The sequence below is a fragment of the Myripristis murdjan genome, chromosome 3, assembly GCF_902150065.1.
Source record: "Myripristis murdjan chromosome 3, fMyrMur1.1, whole genome shotgun sequence".
Lineage (NCBI taxonomy): Eukaryota > Metazoa > Chordata > Actinopteri > Holocentriformes > Holocentridae > Myripristis > Myripristis murdjan.
Genome location: NC_043982.1, coordinates 42,399,841 through 42,420,072, shown reverse-complemented (window position 1 = coordinate 42,420,072; position 20,232 = coordinate 42,399,841). Strand labels below are relative to the sequence as shown.

Genomic DNA, 20,232 nt, shown 5'->3' with positions numbered 1-20,232 from the left:
GCTCCGAACCAGCCCTAGAACGTCTTTGGTGGAAAAGGGGTATTACAGGACTCACCAGATGCCCAGCTGCAATGCAACCAGCCTAACCCAGGGGGTGCAGTTTTACCATTCTAAAAAGCAAAGTACCGTGTGATGTAGGTTGTTTTAAAACTGCATTGAACCGAACCAAATCTAATGCAGTATTTCATCATGTCCCCAGAAACGTTTTCGAGGGCTGCACTTCCCTGCCACAGCCCATCAGCCCGTAAAAACATCACACTGTTTGCCTCTGGGAATCTATCACAGAAACATATAAGACACTGTGCAGCAGTGAAAAGGGTAAGCAAGCAAGTCATTTAATACATTTTAAATACGCGATTAATCATGATTAATCCACCTTGTGATTAAGGTGATTTAAACAATTTATCACTTGACAGCCTTAATCATAACACATACATTACGTTCAAGCTGCAATGCCAACAAGTTCCTGTTAAAAATGACAGCCTGTGTTGGCCCGCTGCCAAACACAAAGCCAGCACAAACCTTCCCGTGCGGTTCTGTGGTTAGCAGAGCCGATATCCAGGGGGCTCCAGATGGGACCGCCGTGCCCCCGTGCCGCCTGTGTTCTTGGTGTCGGTTGTGTACGAGGTGCAAGGTCAAAAGAACCCGCTCCTCCCCAGGCCAGAAAAATATTAACATGACCGAGGCATGCGGTAATTCCTTAAAGGGACACCAAACTGTAGGCTAATATGCAGTTTCTCATTAAAACAGCAATTTCCATTATCCCGGGGTGTGCAAAATGTGTCTAAACTGGGAGAATTTGATCCGAGCCTCAACTTTTTCTGTCAGGCAACAGACCCGATCTCATTTACAGCCGCCGCATGCTGAGTTTGAAAAAACACGTCAGTCAACTCAGGTCACAGCTTACAGGCAAGGGTAAAGCCCACGCAGCCTCTCTGAATTGTGTCAGTAAAAACTACCGTAAAACAAGCATTTTCAGTGCAGTTATTAAATTATAAAAATGCTGGAATCTCAGTGGATGACGAATATGGTGTAAAATTCAGACAGCAAACTACCGTGGTTGCAGCTGTTTGCCCTTAGTTTGTAGAAAAAGGTAATTTAAAAGAACTGATTGTGACATAAACGAGATGTAAATGTAAGTGCAGAAAACAGTGGGTGGGATTTCACAGACTGAAGCTCACGGCACAAGGAGCAGAGGCATGAAACGGCAAAATATCAGTTTGCAGATGGATATGGAGACTGTGACAGATATATTTACATTACTATTATTTGGAAATGCAGCAGAGTTTCCTTTTACGGGGTGATGACAGAGATGAGGCAGTGATAAGTCAAGTTTAGACACACACACACACACGCCTTGATGTGAGCACAGCATCACACAAGTTTAGCTGCCTGTTAAATGAAAAGCCCGACTATACAGCAATATGAGGTGTCGCACAGCTTGAACGCAGTTGTTGTGAGACATTATGTAAACATGCAGCCACACACACACACACACATGCACACACACGTGTAGTCTTTTCTGTAACATATGCAGCTGCGCGTTAACACCACCATGCAAAGTCACGCTGAGCAGAAATCTTTCAGCTCAATTAAACAAAATGGTTTACCTGGGGAGAGCGAGCCGGCGTGGCAGGAGGTGCAGCGCTGAGCGTCGAGCAGCTGACGGTGATTTTCTCTCTTGATATGTGATGTGTGTTAAGTAGCGTGCTCGTTAAGATGAATGCACCAGTCTGAGGCGGGCTAATTAAACCGGCGTCATGCTCGTTGCTCAGCAGCCTGATGCGGCGCAGGACTGTGCCCTGATTTCAGCAGCAGATTCAAATCCACAGAACTTCATTTTAAATTTGAGTGGAGATCCGAATGTTTCCAAACATGTCCAGTGGAATCACAGGGAGATGTGTAGAAACGATGCAGAAGACAAGCAGATGGAGCCTCAGTGAAGCTCCTGGACGTGACACTGGGCCACAAGTTAGGAAACAAATGTGGTTTTTTTTCTAAGTTTGAAGCTACTTAAGGAGAAATTTAAAGGAAACTTTCACAGGGGTTAAAGCCACATGGACGTTTGGTGACCCATCTGCCTGTGTGTGCTGCTGAGCTCAGTGGAAGTCAATACTCTGACTCTGACACTGAGGTTCATCTGGAGCTGAACTTTAGAGCACAAATCTTTGGTTTTTCACCTCCACATTCATGCATATTGAATTCACCAAATGGCTCTCAGAAACACAGTTCTAACTAAAATATGAACACGTTACAGAGTTTCACATAACGAGGTCATGGTCATACTTTTTCTTTGTACACTGAAGTTTCAAAATAGAACTGTTAGAATGAGAAAGTGGATCTGGAAATCTGCAAAACTCTGCATGTAAATCCTGGATCTTCCCTCTCATTTTGACAGTTTTATACATTATGAAACTTCAGCTTCATGAGTCACCAAAAGATGACAAGTATTACCATCTAGACAAGGTGTAATTTGTAACCATACTTCATGGCAATGCCAACAATTTGTTTTTGCGACATTAGTGTGCAAATTTTAAAAATGTGTCCTGCTGGTGGGATCAGTGATTTGAGTGCGAGATGAACCTGAGGCAGCGGTTTGTGTTGTTACCCGCGCACGGCCAATCTGTGAGCAACGCCCCAAACTGTGATGACACAGATGAAACCGATCAAACAGCAAATCAACCCGGAGGCTCACCTGGTCGTACCACATGTTGAGGCTGAGTCGGCCTGGGGTTCGAATCCCACCTGGACCCTTTGCTGCCTGTCATCCCCCCTCTCTCTCTCTCTCTCTCTCTCTCCTGCCTCTCCTCTCTCTCTCTCTCTCTCTCTCTCTCTCTCTGCTGTCACTGTCAAATAAAGCAGAAATGACAAAAATAACTGACTAAATAAAAACACATCATTCGACCGCAGACAGCTGGCAGTAGCTAAGTTTCAGGAGCTGGTGTCCGGTGGGACTTACGCAACGGCAGAGCAGACGTGCTCTTCTGATGTGGAAATTGCAGGAATCACACATCTATCTTGAGAGACTATGACAATGAAGATAATATCACATACGACTAGCGGTGCAACGGCTCGGTTTGGTTTGCATTATGTTTTTTTTTTTTTTTTTTTGTCATTCAGATTTGGGATAACAACATGAAGGGCTCTAGTTTCGCAGACCAGGCGAGGCGGGGGCGTAGTGCAGATGCGCTTCGCCAACTGGGTGTGGCCAGGCGGATTTTCCAAGTTTGGCACGCCGTTCTCGGTGGCGCAAGTACTCCGCCGTCCCTCCTACCGGCGGAGGGGAGGAGAGAAGGCGTGGAGTGGGTTTGACACAGCCGATTCACATGTAACCAATCAAATGAGCCCCTGTCCTTGCCTTTAAAATGCGCTGCGCGAAGGCGTAATGAAAGTTTACACAGCTGACATGGAGGTCTACTGCCGCAGGCGGAGCGGAGCCCAGGAGACAGGCGCGGAGCGGAGACTGGCGAGCAGTGCGGACACGTCACCAAAAACTCACAGGCAGGCTTCTGGAATGTCAGGCACATGAACGATGCAATAAATACCGAAAAAAACACTATTCAATGCTACGATCACAATCAGCACATACATATATCTCCATATCAACTGTCCCGTCACAGCTGATGTCAGATCAAAGGAGATTGGCACTGTTTGTGCTGATTGTGAGGTTTTGGTGATGTGCGCCAGGCAGCCAAACTTCCACTGCGCCAGCTCCGCTCCGCCTTGCGCTGAAAGTAGACGTGGTTTCAGACGGCGAGCTTTTGGCGCACCTCGGCGAAGCCTTTTAGCACAAAACTGTCACTGCGCCAAGCCGAATCTGTCGGCACCTCCCCCCGCTGCGCCACCACTCCCATCTCGGCGAACCTCCGCCTGCGAAACTTGGACACTGTCCGCCTCTGCCGCTTCGCCGGTTGAAACTAGCTCTGCGCGGGGTTCGCCTCACTGCGCCACCCCGCGCTGCGCCGGGAAACTAGAGCCCGAAATCAACAAATACTCTTTCAAAGGCAAACGTCTACTTGGTTTGCTATTTAAAACAAACCAAAAAATACTTTAATTGTACTCATTAATTCATCAGCTCAGTGTGTGGTTAGACTGTGTGTTGTGTAGTGAACGGTTCTTTTTTTTCTTTTTTTTTGTACGGTTCGGTTTTCCACCCCCCACAGCTCAGCAAACAAACATCCTCGGCTGTCGGACTCAACTCGACAGCTCAAAAACTCAACAAAAGTAAACATCCTCAGATGAATCGTGGGGGGCTCTAATCCAAGGCTTTTCCATAGAGCGAGTAAGATGGACTAGTAAATAGTCCATGTAGATCTCATTAATGCCTCACAAGACTCCACAGAGACTTTCATTAGTGTAAAATGTATGAGCAAATTTAATGTCCTTGGTGTCTGACATTGACAAAGGCTTATTAACTTCCAAACATCTTTCATGATGTGCGTCTGCCAAAAGGAGCGTGGAAAACGACTGAAGAAAGCGCAGAAGCGGGTCTCCACGACGGAAATTAACTTTGTATCGAGTCGATTAAAAATGGTCTATTATGCTCTTTGTAACATGATGGGTGCGTAATTGTGCGTCTCCTGCTAAAATCTAGATCAGTGCAATAAGAATGCATTTCTCACACTCCATTACTGGCTCTTTGATTTAGGTCTCAGTCATGTGACGCTGTATTCCTCTGAGTCACATCAGCATGAAAAGCATGCAATTGCATTGCAGCGTGGAGCAGAGAACATGTTTTGATATTTTCTCCTCTTCTCCCTGTTGCTGGAACGTGTTTGTCAGAATGAATAGATATGGAGAAATGAGTATAGCTCCTCTGAATTCAGTCAAATTAATTAATTTGTCTTTGCAAACAGGATGTGTATGTGTGACTGCTGATTGCGGTTTGAGAGTCCGGCGTATTCAGGGTGCAGAGTGAGTGCAAGTAACACTTTCTGACAAAATATGTAATGTTTTCAATTACCATTTTTTATTTGAGCAACATATGTCTAGCCACTTTTGCTTTAAGGACTTTAACCTGTCACATAATTTAATTAGCAGTCCCTAATTAGCAGGATATTCTGCTGGTGAGAGCTGGTCTGTTGGCAGCTGCTGGAGTTGTGGCATGGCGTGTGTACTGTGGTTTCTCTGTGTACTGTGGCTCTGGGAAGAAGAGGGAGAAGGAGAAAAAAAAAACTAGGGGAGAAGGTGCTGGAAGGGAATTGGGCTTTTGTTCTTTCCTTTGTAACAGAAAATGAACAGGGGGCGGGGTGTTCCGCATCTTAAATGCCTAATCTGAAGGTAGTAAATTGCCAAAGGCGAGGCACATTTTCCAGTTTACTAACAAAAAGCAAGTTTAGCACACACACACAAAAAAGAGAAAAGCATGATATGGGCTTATTAACTTGAATTGCATTTCTTTTTCAAATGAGGAACATAAACATTTGCAGCATTCACCAGGTTAGAGGATTCGTAACATGCAGGAAAAGTTAACCCTGCGGACGCTGCACCATGTCTCCATGATACTGGACTCATTATTCATGATATTAATGAAGACCAGCTCTGTGAAACCGGGTCAGGAGACTTAAGAAAACCAACAGAGAAGATCAAACACTTATTTTTTTTTGTCCTAGGATCAAAGATCATGGAGGATCTATGGATTGGGCTCCAACTATCCATTTGTCCGTCTGTCACATGCATAATTCCTGAGCCTCTGCTGCTTCTTTTGATGGATTTTGACACTGGGGGTCCGGCTTTTGGAATATAACCTTGATTGGCCCACCGTGGCGCCACCACCAGGCCAACGGGGCAACACGTTTCATGCTCAATACCTCAAACACTGCTTGGCCAAAACTGACAAGTCTTTGAAGAGTGATGCATTTCTACATTGATATCCAGTATCCACACCAATTAAACTGCTTGGCCCACCACAGCGCCACCAACAGGCCCAAAAGTACCCAAGATTCATGAAGCAATGTCTTAAAAAAAAAAAAAAAAAAGAACATTTTATTTTGAATGCAGATGCCCCAGTTGGCCTGCTGGTGGCACTAGAGGGAAGGTCATGGCGTCACCAGAATTGCCAAGCTTCATCCTCTAGACCAGGGTTCACCAACCCGGTCCTCAAGGCCCGCCTGTCCTGCAGGTTTTGGTTTCAGCTCTGCTCTTGCACAGCTGACCCAGTTTAGGCCCACGCATCTTCCTGCACGCCGTGTTCAGGTAGATCTGCTTCAACCAATCAGCATGAAGCCCTTAATTGGATCAGGTGTGCAAGAGCAGAGCTGAAACCGAAACCTGAAGGACTGATCGATGGTGACGCCAAATTTCATGGTGATCAAACACATTGATTTTGCGACACGGCGCTCTGGAGCGAACTGCTGAAAGACCGACCGTGTAGATCCCGACTTCCTAGGGGGCCAAATAAATAAGATACATAAAAAGAAATTACACCCAGGGCAAACTGCGCCTGTCATGGACGATGTCATGGTTACCGCTGGCTTGTTGACAATATGCACATTTTATTCACAGCTAGAGGTGAGCAGGGATAGATGGTAATGAGTGAGCTGCTCCTGGGAGACTGGAATTGCAATCAGCTGACGGCACAAAGAATAAATATCTGCTGGTTCTGATCAATAGGTAATTGGAACGTAAATGCCGAGGCGACTGCAAACGACGAGTGTGCTCGTGCTCGTGTCTCGGCCTCTGAAGTCTTTGCATTTTGTTCTGAGACTAACACGACGGCGGCTGCAAAAAGCGACACCGATCTTATGAAAAAGAAAAGAGACAATGTGCGTCTGAAAGAGGCCAGGCGGGAGTTCAGCAAAGTTTTCCCCCGAGAATTTTTTTTCCCTTCATCCATCAAATCTCATCTGATCTCTCGCTCTCTCTCTCTTTTGCTCTGTTTCTCTCTCTTCCACACTTACACTCGCTTATACACACACACACACACTTATACACACACAGACGCCTGAGAATGGGGGTTATACAGTGGGAGCAAATGAGATTTAAACACAAGATAGAGTCAATCCCCTCTTGCAGATAAAAAAAAAAAAAAAAAAAAAAATCCTCTCCACACATTTTAACAGTGAATCTGAAACACACGGCTTTTCACTCTGTCATGTGCATTGATGAAGCGGCTTAGTGTGCACAACAAAAAGCAAAAGCAGATTACTCTGACTATGAACTGTAGTCACAGCGCACCCAAGTTTCCCAGCACCGAGGCCTGAGAAGAAGGAATAAATGAAAATAGTACATATAAACATGTAGAAAATGAAATATGTCACGTTTCATGAATGATGCAGGCCGACACAATCAGGAATAAGCGGCAAGTTTCATCAAAATTGAGCCAGTGGTACAGAAGTTTGGCGGGTTAATTACAGCATTTCCACCGGGCCAATAAGTGTAATTTTTTAAACACTGCCAAAATGCTTCATTATTCCAAAAATTGTCAATATTGCACCAGTGATGTCTGCCATATCATGTTTGAGTTCAACACTGTGACTTGTAATTACATCGCCAATCAGTGTAATGTGCAGGGATGGCTGAGTTTGTTGAGCAAGTCAGACTCTGTCAGACTTGACGCTGTACAGGCTTTGTACTGCCTCCCATGTGTTGTCAGTTGATTTTTATCGAGAGTGAAGACAACACGGCGCAGGTCAAACACACATGAGCTGCCGAGGATCGCGGATATGTTGGTTTGTGCGGCACATCGCCCTCAAATTGCGAAGATGTCACTGAATTCATGATGAGAAATAAACGAAAATATCAGTTTGGACATGATGCGCTCCTCAGTGAAAACCCGTTTCAGAGTTAATTAAACACACTTACTTCAGTTTTTACTTAAATAATGAATACGTCACACGAGGCCCCACAAATAATCTACTGTGTTGCTGAAAATCTCCCACATTCATGTTCAAAAAAATGTGAAAAACTACTAGGCTACATTAAAGCTGCTACACATTGGTAATCCATCTTGTCAATACTGAGCCGGCATGTTTGTTTGCTGCAATAACTGCATTAAAATCAATTAAATTCACACAATACCAAACATGATCTGCATTCAAAACCTCCTTACACATAAAGTGACAGACACTCTTTCAGCCCAGAATAAGACTAAACTGAGTGGTGAGCTCCAGATAGACCGCTCACTCGCTTGGGAATAAAACAAAACCTCTTCCAGTTTAGGAAACAGAGAACATTTGGTATTTATGCAAACATTTTAAGTGATATAATACAGTAAACAGTAATTTTAGCAAAAGCACTTGCCGGTCAGGTACATAGAGAAGAAGGTCTGGCAGCAGACACCAAGACCTCAGCCCTTAGAAAAGGTTTAGTTTAGGAGTTAAGTCACAGGGATGGGAAACTTCACCTTGAGTTGTTCCTTCATCATCCACCAAGATGTGAGTTCCTAAACAGAGCAAACTACAAGAAAATGGAGTTTTAGTCCATTTCAGCAGAACGGCTGGGCTTCAGGTCCCCTTGTAACAAAACTGTCTGAAGCCTGAAGAGAAACCAGCTGTCCAGCAGAGAGAAGATCCTGATGAACTGAAACTACTGCAACAACAAGTTAGCTAATGTTTTCTCAGTTAGCAACATGTTAGTTAATGTCATACTTGCCAACTCTCCCGATTCACGCGGGAGGCTTCCGATTTTTAACCCTATCTCCCGCAAAGCTCCCGGTCAGTAATTTCTCCCGCCAATCTCCCGATTTTACAGTGAAGGAAACAGGTCAGATTGTGGGGGGTATTTGTCGCAGTATCTGGCAACCCTGGCCTGCCTGCGGCCGGTGACGTCATTCAGTCACTCGCTGGAGGCAGTAATACGCCAAGTAGCGTTGATACTGCCAGAAAATAAAAGAAGAAGAAGAAGAAGAAGAAAGACACTCAATCGCTGTTGTTTTGTAAGGCAACTCTTTTACAATAAGATAATAATCCTTTTTTATGATGTGCAATAAATACTGCATACTAAATGTATTGCAGTGTAACCATCTTATTATTTTGGCCTTCTGGTACTCATTTCAACTATTAAAGCTGCTCATTTTTTTCATTGACCTCAATGGTAAACAGAATAATTTATTGAATATCAAAGAAACAGCATTTTCAGAACAAGTTTCCTTCATCAGGTTTAAAATACAAGGCAAGAAATGACGACAATTATACTCACACCTGGTGAAGGAACCTTGTTCCTTTGGCCGAAACACAGATGAAAAAAAATCTCCCTATTTTTCACAACCAAATGTTGGCAAGTATGGCTAAAGTTTTCCCAGGTAACAGCATATTAGCTAAAGTTTTCCTTGGTAACTTTGCTGTAGAGCTCATGTGCTCCGAACCGCTATTTTGGACATTTGTCGTAGTCGAGCCGATGTGAGAAAGTCCATGACTGATACCTTCGCTCGCTAAAGCTCCATATGTACGTGGAAGTCTTTGTGAGCCCAACAGAACATCAGTTGGTAAATAATCCTGGAGAAAATGGTGGATTTCTCTCCGGCTGAGAGCTCCTGTTCCTCTGACTGTCTGATGAGCCGAGTGGAGGAGAGCAGCTGTCAATCAAACGGGGGCGGGAGGAATGAACACTCAGCTGTGTTCTGATTGGATCCCTCCACTCTTACGTAAGAAAATATGAAAACATTTGAATGAAATTTTTGATTAAATACGTAGATTAGAGCTGGTTAAGGGTAATGAGGAGGTCTTCAGTCTGCTGCTGGCAACTTTAAACTTTAACTTTTCTCATTTTTTGAACATGAATGGGAACGGAGAAGTTAGCTTGAACTTCTACACTACCAAAGCATATCCTGCATGCAGTATTCATCATGATGAACACATATGATATAAAATAGGAAAAGCACGGACCTTTAAGGCGGCTTTATAGTTTCTGTGATGCTGCAGCTTCAACAGCGGTGGGAGCGTGTAGGACTTTTATTATTTAAACAGATTTTTAATGGCAGGTTTTGTGCTGTGCTCCAACTGCAGTGTAGGAATGAGGCCTCCAAAATGTGAAGTCAAACCAGTTAGTGTATCTCCAGTCAAACAAACTTCTTGTCTGCTGTCCAGAAGCTCTTCAGACCAGTTTGAGGACCAGAAGTCACAAATCCAACTGTCCGATTCACACATCAAAGTATTACAGCAGAAATAATGCATGAAGCATGAGAATTAAACCAGCCTTCTCAAGCGCGGGTCCCATGTAAATGCAAGAGTTTTTTTTTTTTTTTTTTTTTTTTTTACTCATCCTACCGACATTCGGCCTCGAGAGCTTCACATTTTATTCATATATGCGTGAAAATTCAGATTATGACCTTAATCAAAGTAATATAATTAGATAAATATGTATGCCTGACCCATGCACTAGTTGGAGTTCTTATAATTGCATAGAGATGAGAGTATTGATGTAAAGTGAGTGTAGTCATTAAAAAGTCCATCTGCACTGCACAGTTGAAGCCCTGCCAGAAGTCAAGTGCACCCACTGTACATGGATATGCATGAGCCAAAACATTAATAGTGATACAGCGAATCAAAAAGGAATCAGTGTGGAAAATAGGTTTGACATTATTGATCGTGATTTTTGTGTAAAGGTGCCATGTTTTAAATGATAGAGGTGTGTTGAATTTGAAGTCGCATTCACTGCTGCTGTACCTGTACATTCATGCATGTGATGAATAAACCTTGAATCTTGAATCATTCAGAGGACTGCAAAGGACGGCAAATCCGGGTGACTGTGACGTTGTTGTGTTGATCGAGACGAAGCCCGCTCGTGATTTGATACCAGATAAAAAATAAAACCACTCGTCAAAACTGCTGGATGCACAGATTTTCCCAGAAATGCAGTAACTTCAAATCGAACCTCTCAGACCGACCCAGACTTTGGCGATCGTCATGAACCTTCTGCGTCTTCGCATTTTACATACCTACAATCTGATATTAAACACTTTATTCTGTATCTGTTTTGTATTAAATAATTACACTTGATAATGATGGGATATTTCAGCTTGCTGCTATAGTCGTCAGGGGCGGACTTACCATTAGGCAAAACTAGGCGGTTGCCTAGGGCCCCAAGTTCCTGAGGGCCCCATAAAACTCCTCATACACTTATTGTTAACACTGTTATTACTTATTTGCGCACATTAATTATATTTTTGATTAAAATCCTTTCGCTAAAATGGGGGAAGGGTCCCTTTTCCTGTTGTTTTGTGTGTTGTCTTCTCATTCAGAGGGCCCCATGCCTGCTTTGCCTTGGGCCCCGAATTTCTTAAATCCGTCACTGATAGTCGTGGCTGTACGGTAATGAAAGACAGGATTTTATTCGCTCCGGCTGATTTTGCTGCATTTCGAGTTTCAGAAAAAAGTGAAATCGGAGGGTCTGCACTGCTGTCACATGCCGTCACATTTATTATTCAAACCTCAAGTTGTTCACCGCCATGTGCTCTCAGGAGTCAACTCTCTTTTTCTCCGTCACCCTGAGCTCTGTGGTCAGTTTTCATTAGAAAATACAGTGATGCGTGTCTGAGGGGCCCGTGGAGACACGCGGTGACCCCGCTGACCCTTCATTTTCAGGCTGCTGAAATATCTCAGCCATGGTAGGTAGTTAAGAGAGGCCTGTTTATGTGAATGGAGTCCCACACAATGCCTCCGAGTTGTGCTTTTTATTCAGGCCCTGCCCTACTTCTTGTTGAAGAGCTCATTAAAAAAGGATCTTGTGTTAAAGCTGGAAATAGAAAGAGAGAGAAAGTGGGGAGAAAAAACAATAATCATGTATTTAGCCATGTAAATCTTAATGCCTTTGGGAGTCCTAACAAGCAACCTTGTGTGTGTGTGTGTGTGTGTGTGTGAGCACTTGTGTGCTGCATGTTTTCTCAAGATGCATCTGAAAATACACACTGATGTGTATCTTACGTTTTCTTTGCCATATGTATTCACTCACCCCTATTCTGTTCCTGTGAATAGCCGAACCACACTGTTATGTGAATAGGAGAAAACAGAGTAAGGTTAAGGGATAATCAACTACTAGGTGTGCGTTAAAGGGTTTTTAATGCACATTTTTACACCAAAATGGCTCGAAATGGCCTGGCTAGCTCAGGGTTGCTATTAACAGCGATGGTAATTTCTGGGAAATGATCTCAGTAGTTTTGACAGTTATTTTACTTTTTACTTAAACGAATACTCCAAGATTTTGGGCAAAATCCCCTTTTTTCCGACTCACCCAGACTGAGACAAGTTGTTCGATGCCATTTCCTCCTCTGTGCGTCCACTGGTTTGGTTTTTATGGGTAGCATTTTATGTTAGCTTAGCATAAAGACTTGAGGTCTATGGGAGTCGTTAGCCTGGTTCTGTCAGAGTGAGGAGTTGGAGTTTTCCTTTGAGATGAGTTTGTTGCTATGGTTACACAGGCTGGCCGAAATTATGCCGTAGTGTAAATTTGACTTTGAATGATTAAACTTGATTCAGACTGAGTGTGTATTACACAGTTTGAATGTACAACCTCCAGCCAATCAGAGACGAGTATTCACCTAGACTGGGGGTCGGCTATGCGGCTCTTTAGCATCTCTGCCCTGAAGCTTTGACAAAAATAACATGTAAATAAATAATGGTTATTTTATTTATTTATTTATTTATGTAGTAGGCAATCTTTCAAAGGAAACTAGAGTTTGAGTTCGAGTTGATCCTGGGACACTGCAATTAAAAAAGTTTTAATATTTTGTCATCTAAAATATGCGTCATTGAGTACAGCTGCTGCACGGCGCCTTTCTCTGCAGACGGATGAGTTTTCAACCCCCACCCACAAAAAGCTAACAGCGGATAAATCTAAAAAGAGAAAAATCTCGGAGGAAAATAGAGAATTTAATTCTGTTATGCAGATATGTGAGCTGTGATGGGCCACAGGAACAAATCATTGAGTGGATACCACTGAAAGGCAGGTTGCAGCTACATGTTTTGTTTATTTCAAAGTAGGCGACTCCTTATTTTATTAATTTTCTACAAATATTGGGAGAAGTCAAATAGGCCTTATGGATATTTTTTCTTCTTCATAAGACTTGGGTGTGTTTTTTTTTTTCTTTTCTTTGTTATAACAGGTAAAAATATCCCGTAAAATGTCAAGTTTTCTTGATTGCAGTTCGATAATTTCATAAATGCAGCATAAGTATTTTTTGTATATATAGTATAACTATATATAAAACTTTCTAAGCTGTGTTATCTTCATTTTAAGGGTCAAATATGTTTTGCGGCTCCAGGTGAATTTTATTTGGAGGGAGAGGGGGCGAAATGGCTCTGTTGACAGTAAAGGTTGCAGAGCCCTGACCTAGACCATGGTGCACAGTGATATGGCACTGGTATGGCATAGAAATTATCTGAGAAGGAAAACACACCAGTGGAATTATTTATATCATTTCCTCCTCTTTCCTTGATATTGTAGGTGAATGACTGTGGTATAAGCTGGATAATCAGCGAGCAGCTTTAAACGGTTTTAATGCACAACGTTGATTATCCCGTACTTTCCAATCCATATATCAGCAAAGTGAAACATCCATGTCGTAGTTTTCTTTGTTATGGCGGCTAACCTGCTAAATGTCATGTAACCTGTTGCTCAGATGATGATGATTTGCCCTGAATGCGTTAAAACAAGATGATTCATGTAGGTATAATGAGTTGGGACTGGCTGATGATATTACGGTGTTGGATAATCAGCTACAGGTCATACAGACCGGTCAAAGCATGGAAAAGGGGCTTTGATGAGAAGACATGCAGCGCGGCGCTCCTCGGGTTTGCCGGCTGCCGTCAGCGTGCGGCTGTCTGGTGGTGGCGTTGCCGTGTGGAAACCCGCCTCTGTCTCCCCGCCTGGTTCATTGCGTTTGTTCGCCTCACTAACAACTCATCAGGTCTTCAAAACGAGCGGTTTGAAGTCTCGTCTCGCCGAGCTTGTTAGATGTTGTGATGATATCTGCACCTGCGTGACCAGTCAGTTTGTAAATCCTCATATTCCCTCAGCTGCCTCGGTTGCCCTTTCACCACGGCTGCCGTTGCTCTCCGGCTTTGTGCCACCGCTAGATTACGCCTAACCTCTTTAATCTCCACGCACGCCCGCCCAGCATGGCGTGTGACTAAACAAGAAAACAGCGAGTGTTGTTTCTACTCTGTCTGAGTTTGACTTGACGTTGACACGAAACCTCCTGACGCCTTCCCCCCTCTCCCTGTTTCCCCTGCAGCTGGGAGGATGTGGGATACTCGGGGTGGGCGTCTGGCTGGCGGTGACCCAAGGAAACTTCGCCACCCTGTCATCGTCGCTTCCCTCCCTTTCGGCGGCCAACCTGCTCATCGCGGTGGGGACGATCATCATGGTGATTGGCTGTCTGGGCTGCGTGGGAGCCGTCAAAGAGAGCCGCCCCCTGCTGCTGACTGTAAGTCGCCGCCACACACACACGCAGCGCCATACCGTTTCCATTTCACAACACTGTGCCACCTGACGAGATTAATAACATCACCAACTCCTGTTTTGCATACACTACTCACAAAAAGTTAGGGATATTCGGCTTTCGGGTGAAATTTCAGGATGAACCTAAAATGCATTCTAACCTTTCCAGGTGAACTTAATGTGACCTTCTGTAAACTTTTGAATGCACATGTCCAACTGTTCAATGTTTCAGTACTTTTTGCACAAGTTGCTGTTCTCTAACAAGGAGTTTAACGGCAAAATTCACATCAGGTGTTTGATGCTCCAGCTCATCGAGGTCGTATCATTAGGGAACGGCTGCTGGAGACTGGGGTACCTCAGATGGAGTGGCCTGCACTTTCTCCAGACCTGAATCCCATAGAAAACCTATGGGATCAGCTGAGTCGCCGTGTAGAGGCTCGGAGCTCTGTACCCCAGAACCTCAATGTCCTGAGGGCCGCCCTTCAAGAAGAGTGGGATGCCATGCCTCAGCAGACAATAAGTCGACTTGTGAACAGCATGAGACGTCGTTGTCAAGCTGTAATTGATGCTCAAGGGCACATGACAAGTTATTGACACTGACATTTTTTGTTGTGGTATATCCACCACTGTTGTTGGCTTTTGTTTCAAGAAATTGTTTGAGATGAGGAAATCACCAGTGCATGCTTCTACTTAAATGCCCTACTTTCATGATATAATATCACTGTAGCGTGAACTTTTTATATTTTCCATAAATTTCACCCAAAAGCCAAATATCCCTAACTTTTTGTGAGTAGTGTATAACGCAGCGCTTATTAAGCCTTCGCCCGGCTCGTGAACGCTGTTGCATTCGCCGTCTGAACACCCGGCGTCCGCTCGGCTCTGTCCTGAAGTGAAGCGTTTCATATTCCTGGTTTGTTTGGACTAAATGAAGAAGGAGCCGGGCTGTCAGCAGCGATAGCCGCCACGACTGAACAGAAAAAAACAAAAGTGCAGCAGTAAACAGGTGCTGGTGCTTTGCAGTCCCACGGCACTTTAATGGCACCGGTGTTTATGAATCCTGCTCGCTCCCAGTCTGCCCACTCACCTGTTATTGAAACTCACCATCAGACTACAGCACACTGTAATCACACTTACAGCAGGGGTGGGAGGGTGGGCAACCTCTGGTTCGAGGCCCGGACGGAGAGCTGAAGTCCAGATGAGGGGCCGCGTTAATCCGTGTATCATTCGTTCTTTCTATTTTCAATTGCCAATCAAAAATTAAAAAATGAAAAAGTGACTGGTTATTTTGTTATTTGTTTTTTAATCTAACACCAAAATCCAAAATATGCCTGTTTTTTCATAGTTCAATTTTAGGCTCGGATCAAAAATACGAAATGGAAAAACGGGAATCAGGACTGAATTTGATTTTATTATTTAATTGGTCCGGTTTACGTGACCCAGACGTTTGGTAATGAGCGGTAGCTCACAGCAGATCACAGCAGCCAGGTGCATTCAGTCCCGCCACCCTGATCACCGCCACCATGGATAGTTATTACGTGTTGTTTCCAGGACCAAAGCGTGTGACTCTAAAAGAAGAGGACATGACAACCGAAAAAATCAGCTGAGCTTCTTAACAATGATGGATAGTAGCTCCGGAGACCTTCTTAACCGATCTGGGAAACCTGGCCCTTTTCTGTGAAATTGCACAGTGGCGGTTCTGCCTATGTTGCCGCCCTAGGCGAAATTACTGGCTTGCGCCTTTCCATGTTACTACTCCTACCGCGGCGCCAGTCGGCCGCGACATCAGGTGGGTACCGCCCCCACCCGGTCCGGTCTGCCGGATCTGACAGGTGAGCGTCCGGTGCCGCTCAGCTCAGCTGATTTTTTCGGTTGTCATGTCCTCTTCTTTTAGAGTCACACGCTTTGGTCCTCGAAACAACACGTAATAACTATCCATGGTGGCGGTGATCAGGGTGGCGGGACTGAATGCACCTGGCCGCTGTGATCTGCTGTGAGCTACCGCTCATTACCAAACGTCTGGGTCACGTAAACCGGACCAATTAAATAATAAAATCAAATTCAGTCCTGATTCCCGTTTTTCCATTTCGTATTTTTGATCTGAGCCAAAAATTGAACTATGAAAAAACAGGCATATTTTGGATTTTGGTGTTAGATTAAAAAACAAATAACAAAATAACCAGTCACTTTTTCATTTTTTAAATTTTTGATTGGCAATTGAAAATAGAAAGAACGAATGATACACGGATTCGCGTTCCACGTTTTTACTTGTTATTCATTTATTTTTCAGACCTTGAACAAAATCCACAACTAAACAATATTGAAGAAGTAAATAAATGTTGAAAAGAAAAGGTGGGGTGGTCTACTCTCTCTCGTTATAACCCTTGATCCATTCTTTTCAGACCAGATGAAAACATCCGTCTTCTCTCTTATATGCGGTCCATTTTTTTTTCCAGTGCTGTTCATGCATCCCAGCTTTAGTGCTCAGATAATGACTCAGTTTTTCCATCAAATATATTTCCTCCGCTGCCCTGGTCTTGGAGCGCCACGTTTTCAACCAGCTCCTTGTGATTTGCGATGGCCTTTTCACATGCAGTTATCAGGATTTTAAAGAGATCGGTGTCCGTCTGTGGGACGATGCCTTCAGGTGTCAGACGCAGCTTAAAATCTCTAAATCTCTAAATGATCCTGAACTCATTCCAAGTCTTAAAGTTTCTATAGTGATGTATTTTGTTTCAAAACTCTTTCAGGTTCAGGTTTATTTTTTTTAATCACTTGATTAATTATTTATGTTTCTTATATTAAGAATGCATCACCGGCGTGTGATGCTGCATCTCAGTGGAAACAGCGGAGTCGTCCTCCCTCTCAGTTTATTCAGGTCTAGTCGTATTTTTGAAGTGGAAATCCTCAGTTTGGCACACAAATGTTCATCCGCTCAGTCTTAACAAAATGAACAAAACGCTGTGAACTCCCCACGCACGGGGCCCGGGCTCGACTATAAATCATGATTTACCTCCGAGGGCTGCGTTGGGGAGCGAGCCAAAAACACAGGAAGTCACAGGTAGAGGGTTTTATCCCCCCCCCCCCCCAAAAAATGTTCAGAAGAAGCCTCACCTTTTGGCAGCGCCAGACGGCAGAAAGTAACTCAAAACACAGAGAAATAAATTAGTTTGTTTTGTGAAACCGACTGGAAAAAGTGTTTGTTCAAAAACATGACAAAAGAGAAGAAAAACTCCCAGGTGGACGGCGCCGACCGGAGTGCGGATCCAGACGCATATTTTTATCCGAACTCGACCCGAGCCGCAGATTTTGCTCGTCCTCCATCGCTCGGTCACATTTACCTCCTGAAGTAGCCTACGTGCTGCCTTCAGTGTCATCACGTAAACTCCAGCACTGTACAGACAGCAGGTCCGTCATTTTTCTCTAAAATAACGCCAACCCGACCCGAACCTGAACATAATTTCTAAATTTTTGTCCAAACCCAGCCTGGCGGGTATTCACACTCCAGTGCCGACCCTTTGCTCCCTTTTCTTCTTCTGTAACCATAAAATATACAATATACAGACGAAGAAGGGGAATCCACAACTATAAAGTCCAAGAAAAAAACTGTCAAGTTGTTTTACATTTTCTTTCTTTCTTTCTTTCTTTCTTTCTTTCTTTCTTTCTCTCTCTTTCATTCTTGTTTTTCTTTTCTTAATCAGCTCGTCCTTGACACTTCTGCCTCAGTCTCTGTTTAATGTGATGCTTGTTTCCCACTGCATGTCATGTCATGTAACGTCTATCTGTGTTATTTGTCTTGCTTCACAAAAAATAATAATAAATAAATAAATAAATAAAAACATTATGACAATTTAAAGTTTAGCCACTAAAAAAATCACTCTATAACAATGTCACAGAGAAAACACAGAGAAATAAATTAGTAACAGAGGAGATGCAACTAAAGGGAATTGACCACACAAAACAATGTGTGGACTCTAAATAATTAAATAACACTGTCATTCTATCTAAAGCTCTACAAAGCAAACCTAAGTGATGTTAATTAAAACGTATGTGAATATGCTAAATGACATGTGGACGGCTGTAGCCACCGTCTCGCTGCGTTCTGCCCATGTGAGGCTTAAAACAACATTTCACCTTAAAATGAAAAGTCGGTAAGTGACTCACCGCAGCTCAAACTCCATTCCAAGTTTGCGCCGCCACCAAACTCACTGAGTGCCGTTTCATTGTTTGGAGTTTCACAGCGTTCATAATTTAAACACGGAGTCATCAGCTGAGACACTGAGGATGATGAGAGGAGGCAGAGCAGGCGGCGCTGGCGTCCAAAAGCCTCCAGGCTGCAGAATCACCACCAGCGGTGGCGGCGGCGGCGGGGCCCAGCCTCCCTGAACGGGCGGCTGGTCTCCATATTCAGGGTTTTAACAGAATCAGGTTTTTTCTGAACGGCTTTAGGGCCACAGAGGAACAATCAGCCTGTACGCTGCGCCGGCCGCACGGCAAGACCACGCCATCCTGCCTTACCTGCCTGTGCGGTTGCCATGGTAACAGTGACTGTAAACAGTCCTACAGTGTCGAGCCAGTAACTGAGCGATACAGTTTGGTTTACAGTTCATGCGCTTGTGTTTCCTCCCGTCGTCGCTCCGCCGTGTCAGGGCGAGCCGCTCAGACGTCGTCAAATCTGAAATTTGTCAGAAGTGCTGTGAAATTGTGTTTGTGTGTTTTTGGAAATCAGTTTGTTGTTTTGTTGTTGTTAAGATGGATGTCTTGTGCTATTTTATGTTTTTGTTTTGTTTTGTTTGTTTGTTTTTTAACATCTTGGGACCGTGTTGGAAAAAACGAGTGTTTTCACCTTTACAAGCGTCTCATTTTAGAGTGAGAGTCTGTAAATAAAATCTGTCTGTCTGTCTGTCTGTCTGTCTAACTATCTCTCTCTGTCTGTCTGTCTGTCTGTCTGTCTGTCTCTCTGTCTCATGTTGATGTGTCATCATGTTCTCTGTTGTGAAGCGATCCGTCTCATTTTATATTCTGTTATATTCTGCTCTGTATTAAATTCTGTTTATATTCTGAGAGTCTCGGCTTGAACTGAAGTAAAATTATTCAACTGAAAATGTAAAAAAATAATTCAAATAAAATCAAATAAAATCATCTCAGAAGTCCTGACTTGAACAGCAGAGCTGAGTGGCTCCGCAAAATAACAAGATACAGATGTTTTGTCGTCTACAGCAGGATACAGACGGTCTGTCCTCCTGTCTGTCCTCCTGTCTGTCCTTCTGTCTGTCTGTCCTCCCGTCTGTCCATCTGTCTGTCCTCCTGTCTGTCCTCCTGTCCTCCTGTCTCTGTCCATCTGTCTGTCTGTCCTCCTGTCTGTCTGTCTGTCTTCCTGTCTGTCCTCCTGAGGATCTGCACGTGAGCCACACTTTGGTCAGAGTTAGTCAGTCTTACAGCTTTTTAATTGTCAGTGTGCAGTGTACATTTTTTTTTCATACTTTTTTGTTGCCTTGTCCATCAAACATGCATAATAATAAACTTAAAAAAAGATTTTTGATAACAAATTATAATAACCATCATTAATAAATGCTATATTGATAGTTAATTAAACTTTAGTTAACAGTTATTGTCAGTTAAACAATGACAGGCTAGTTAATCATCTTTATTTATTACATAGGTAGTACAAATAGGTAGCTTACTATGTTTATTGTTGTACACATAATATTTTATTTACTATATTATGTTTTTGTAAAGCTTATAATAACTAGTTAATGGATTCAGCCGTAAGCAGTGAGTCTGGGGTTCAAGTCAACACAGACCGCTGGAGGATGAAAACTTCAACAACTCAATAAAAAATACCTAAAATTATCCAAC

General features: G+C 43.5%; 1 protein-coding gene across 4 annotated transcripts in view; it reads left to right on the top strand.

Annotated features, from left to right (window-relative positions):
* tspan4a (tetraspanin 4a) overlaps positions 1-20,232 on the top strand; it is a 192,978-nt gene that overhangs the window by 105,494 nt on the left and 67,252 nt on the right. For all 4 annotated transcript variants that reach the window (XM_030079938.1, XM_030079946.1, XM_030079952.1 and 1 more), the window contains one exon: positions 14,171-14,362. In XM_030079938.1, the coding sequence (XP_029935798.1) occupies positions 14,171-14,362 (192 nt within the window). The remainder of the gene's footprint in view (positions 1-14,170; positions 14,363-20,232) is intronic.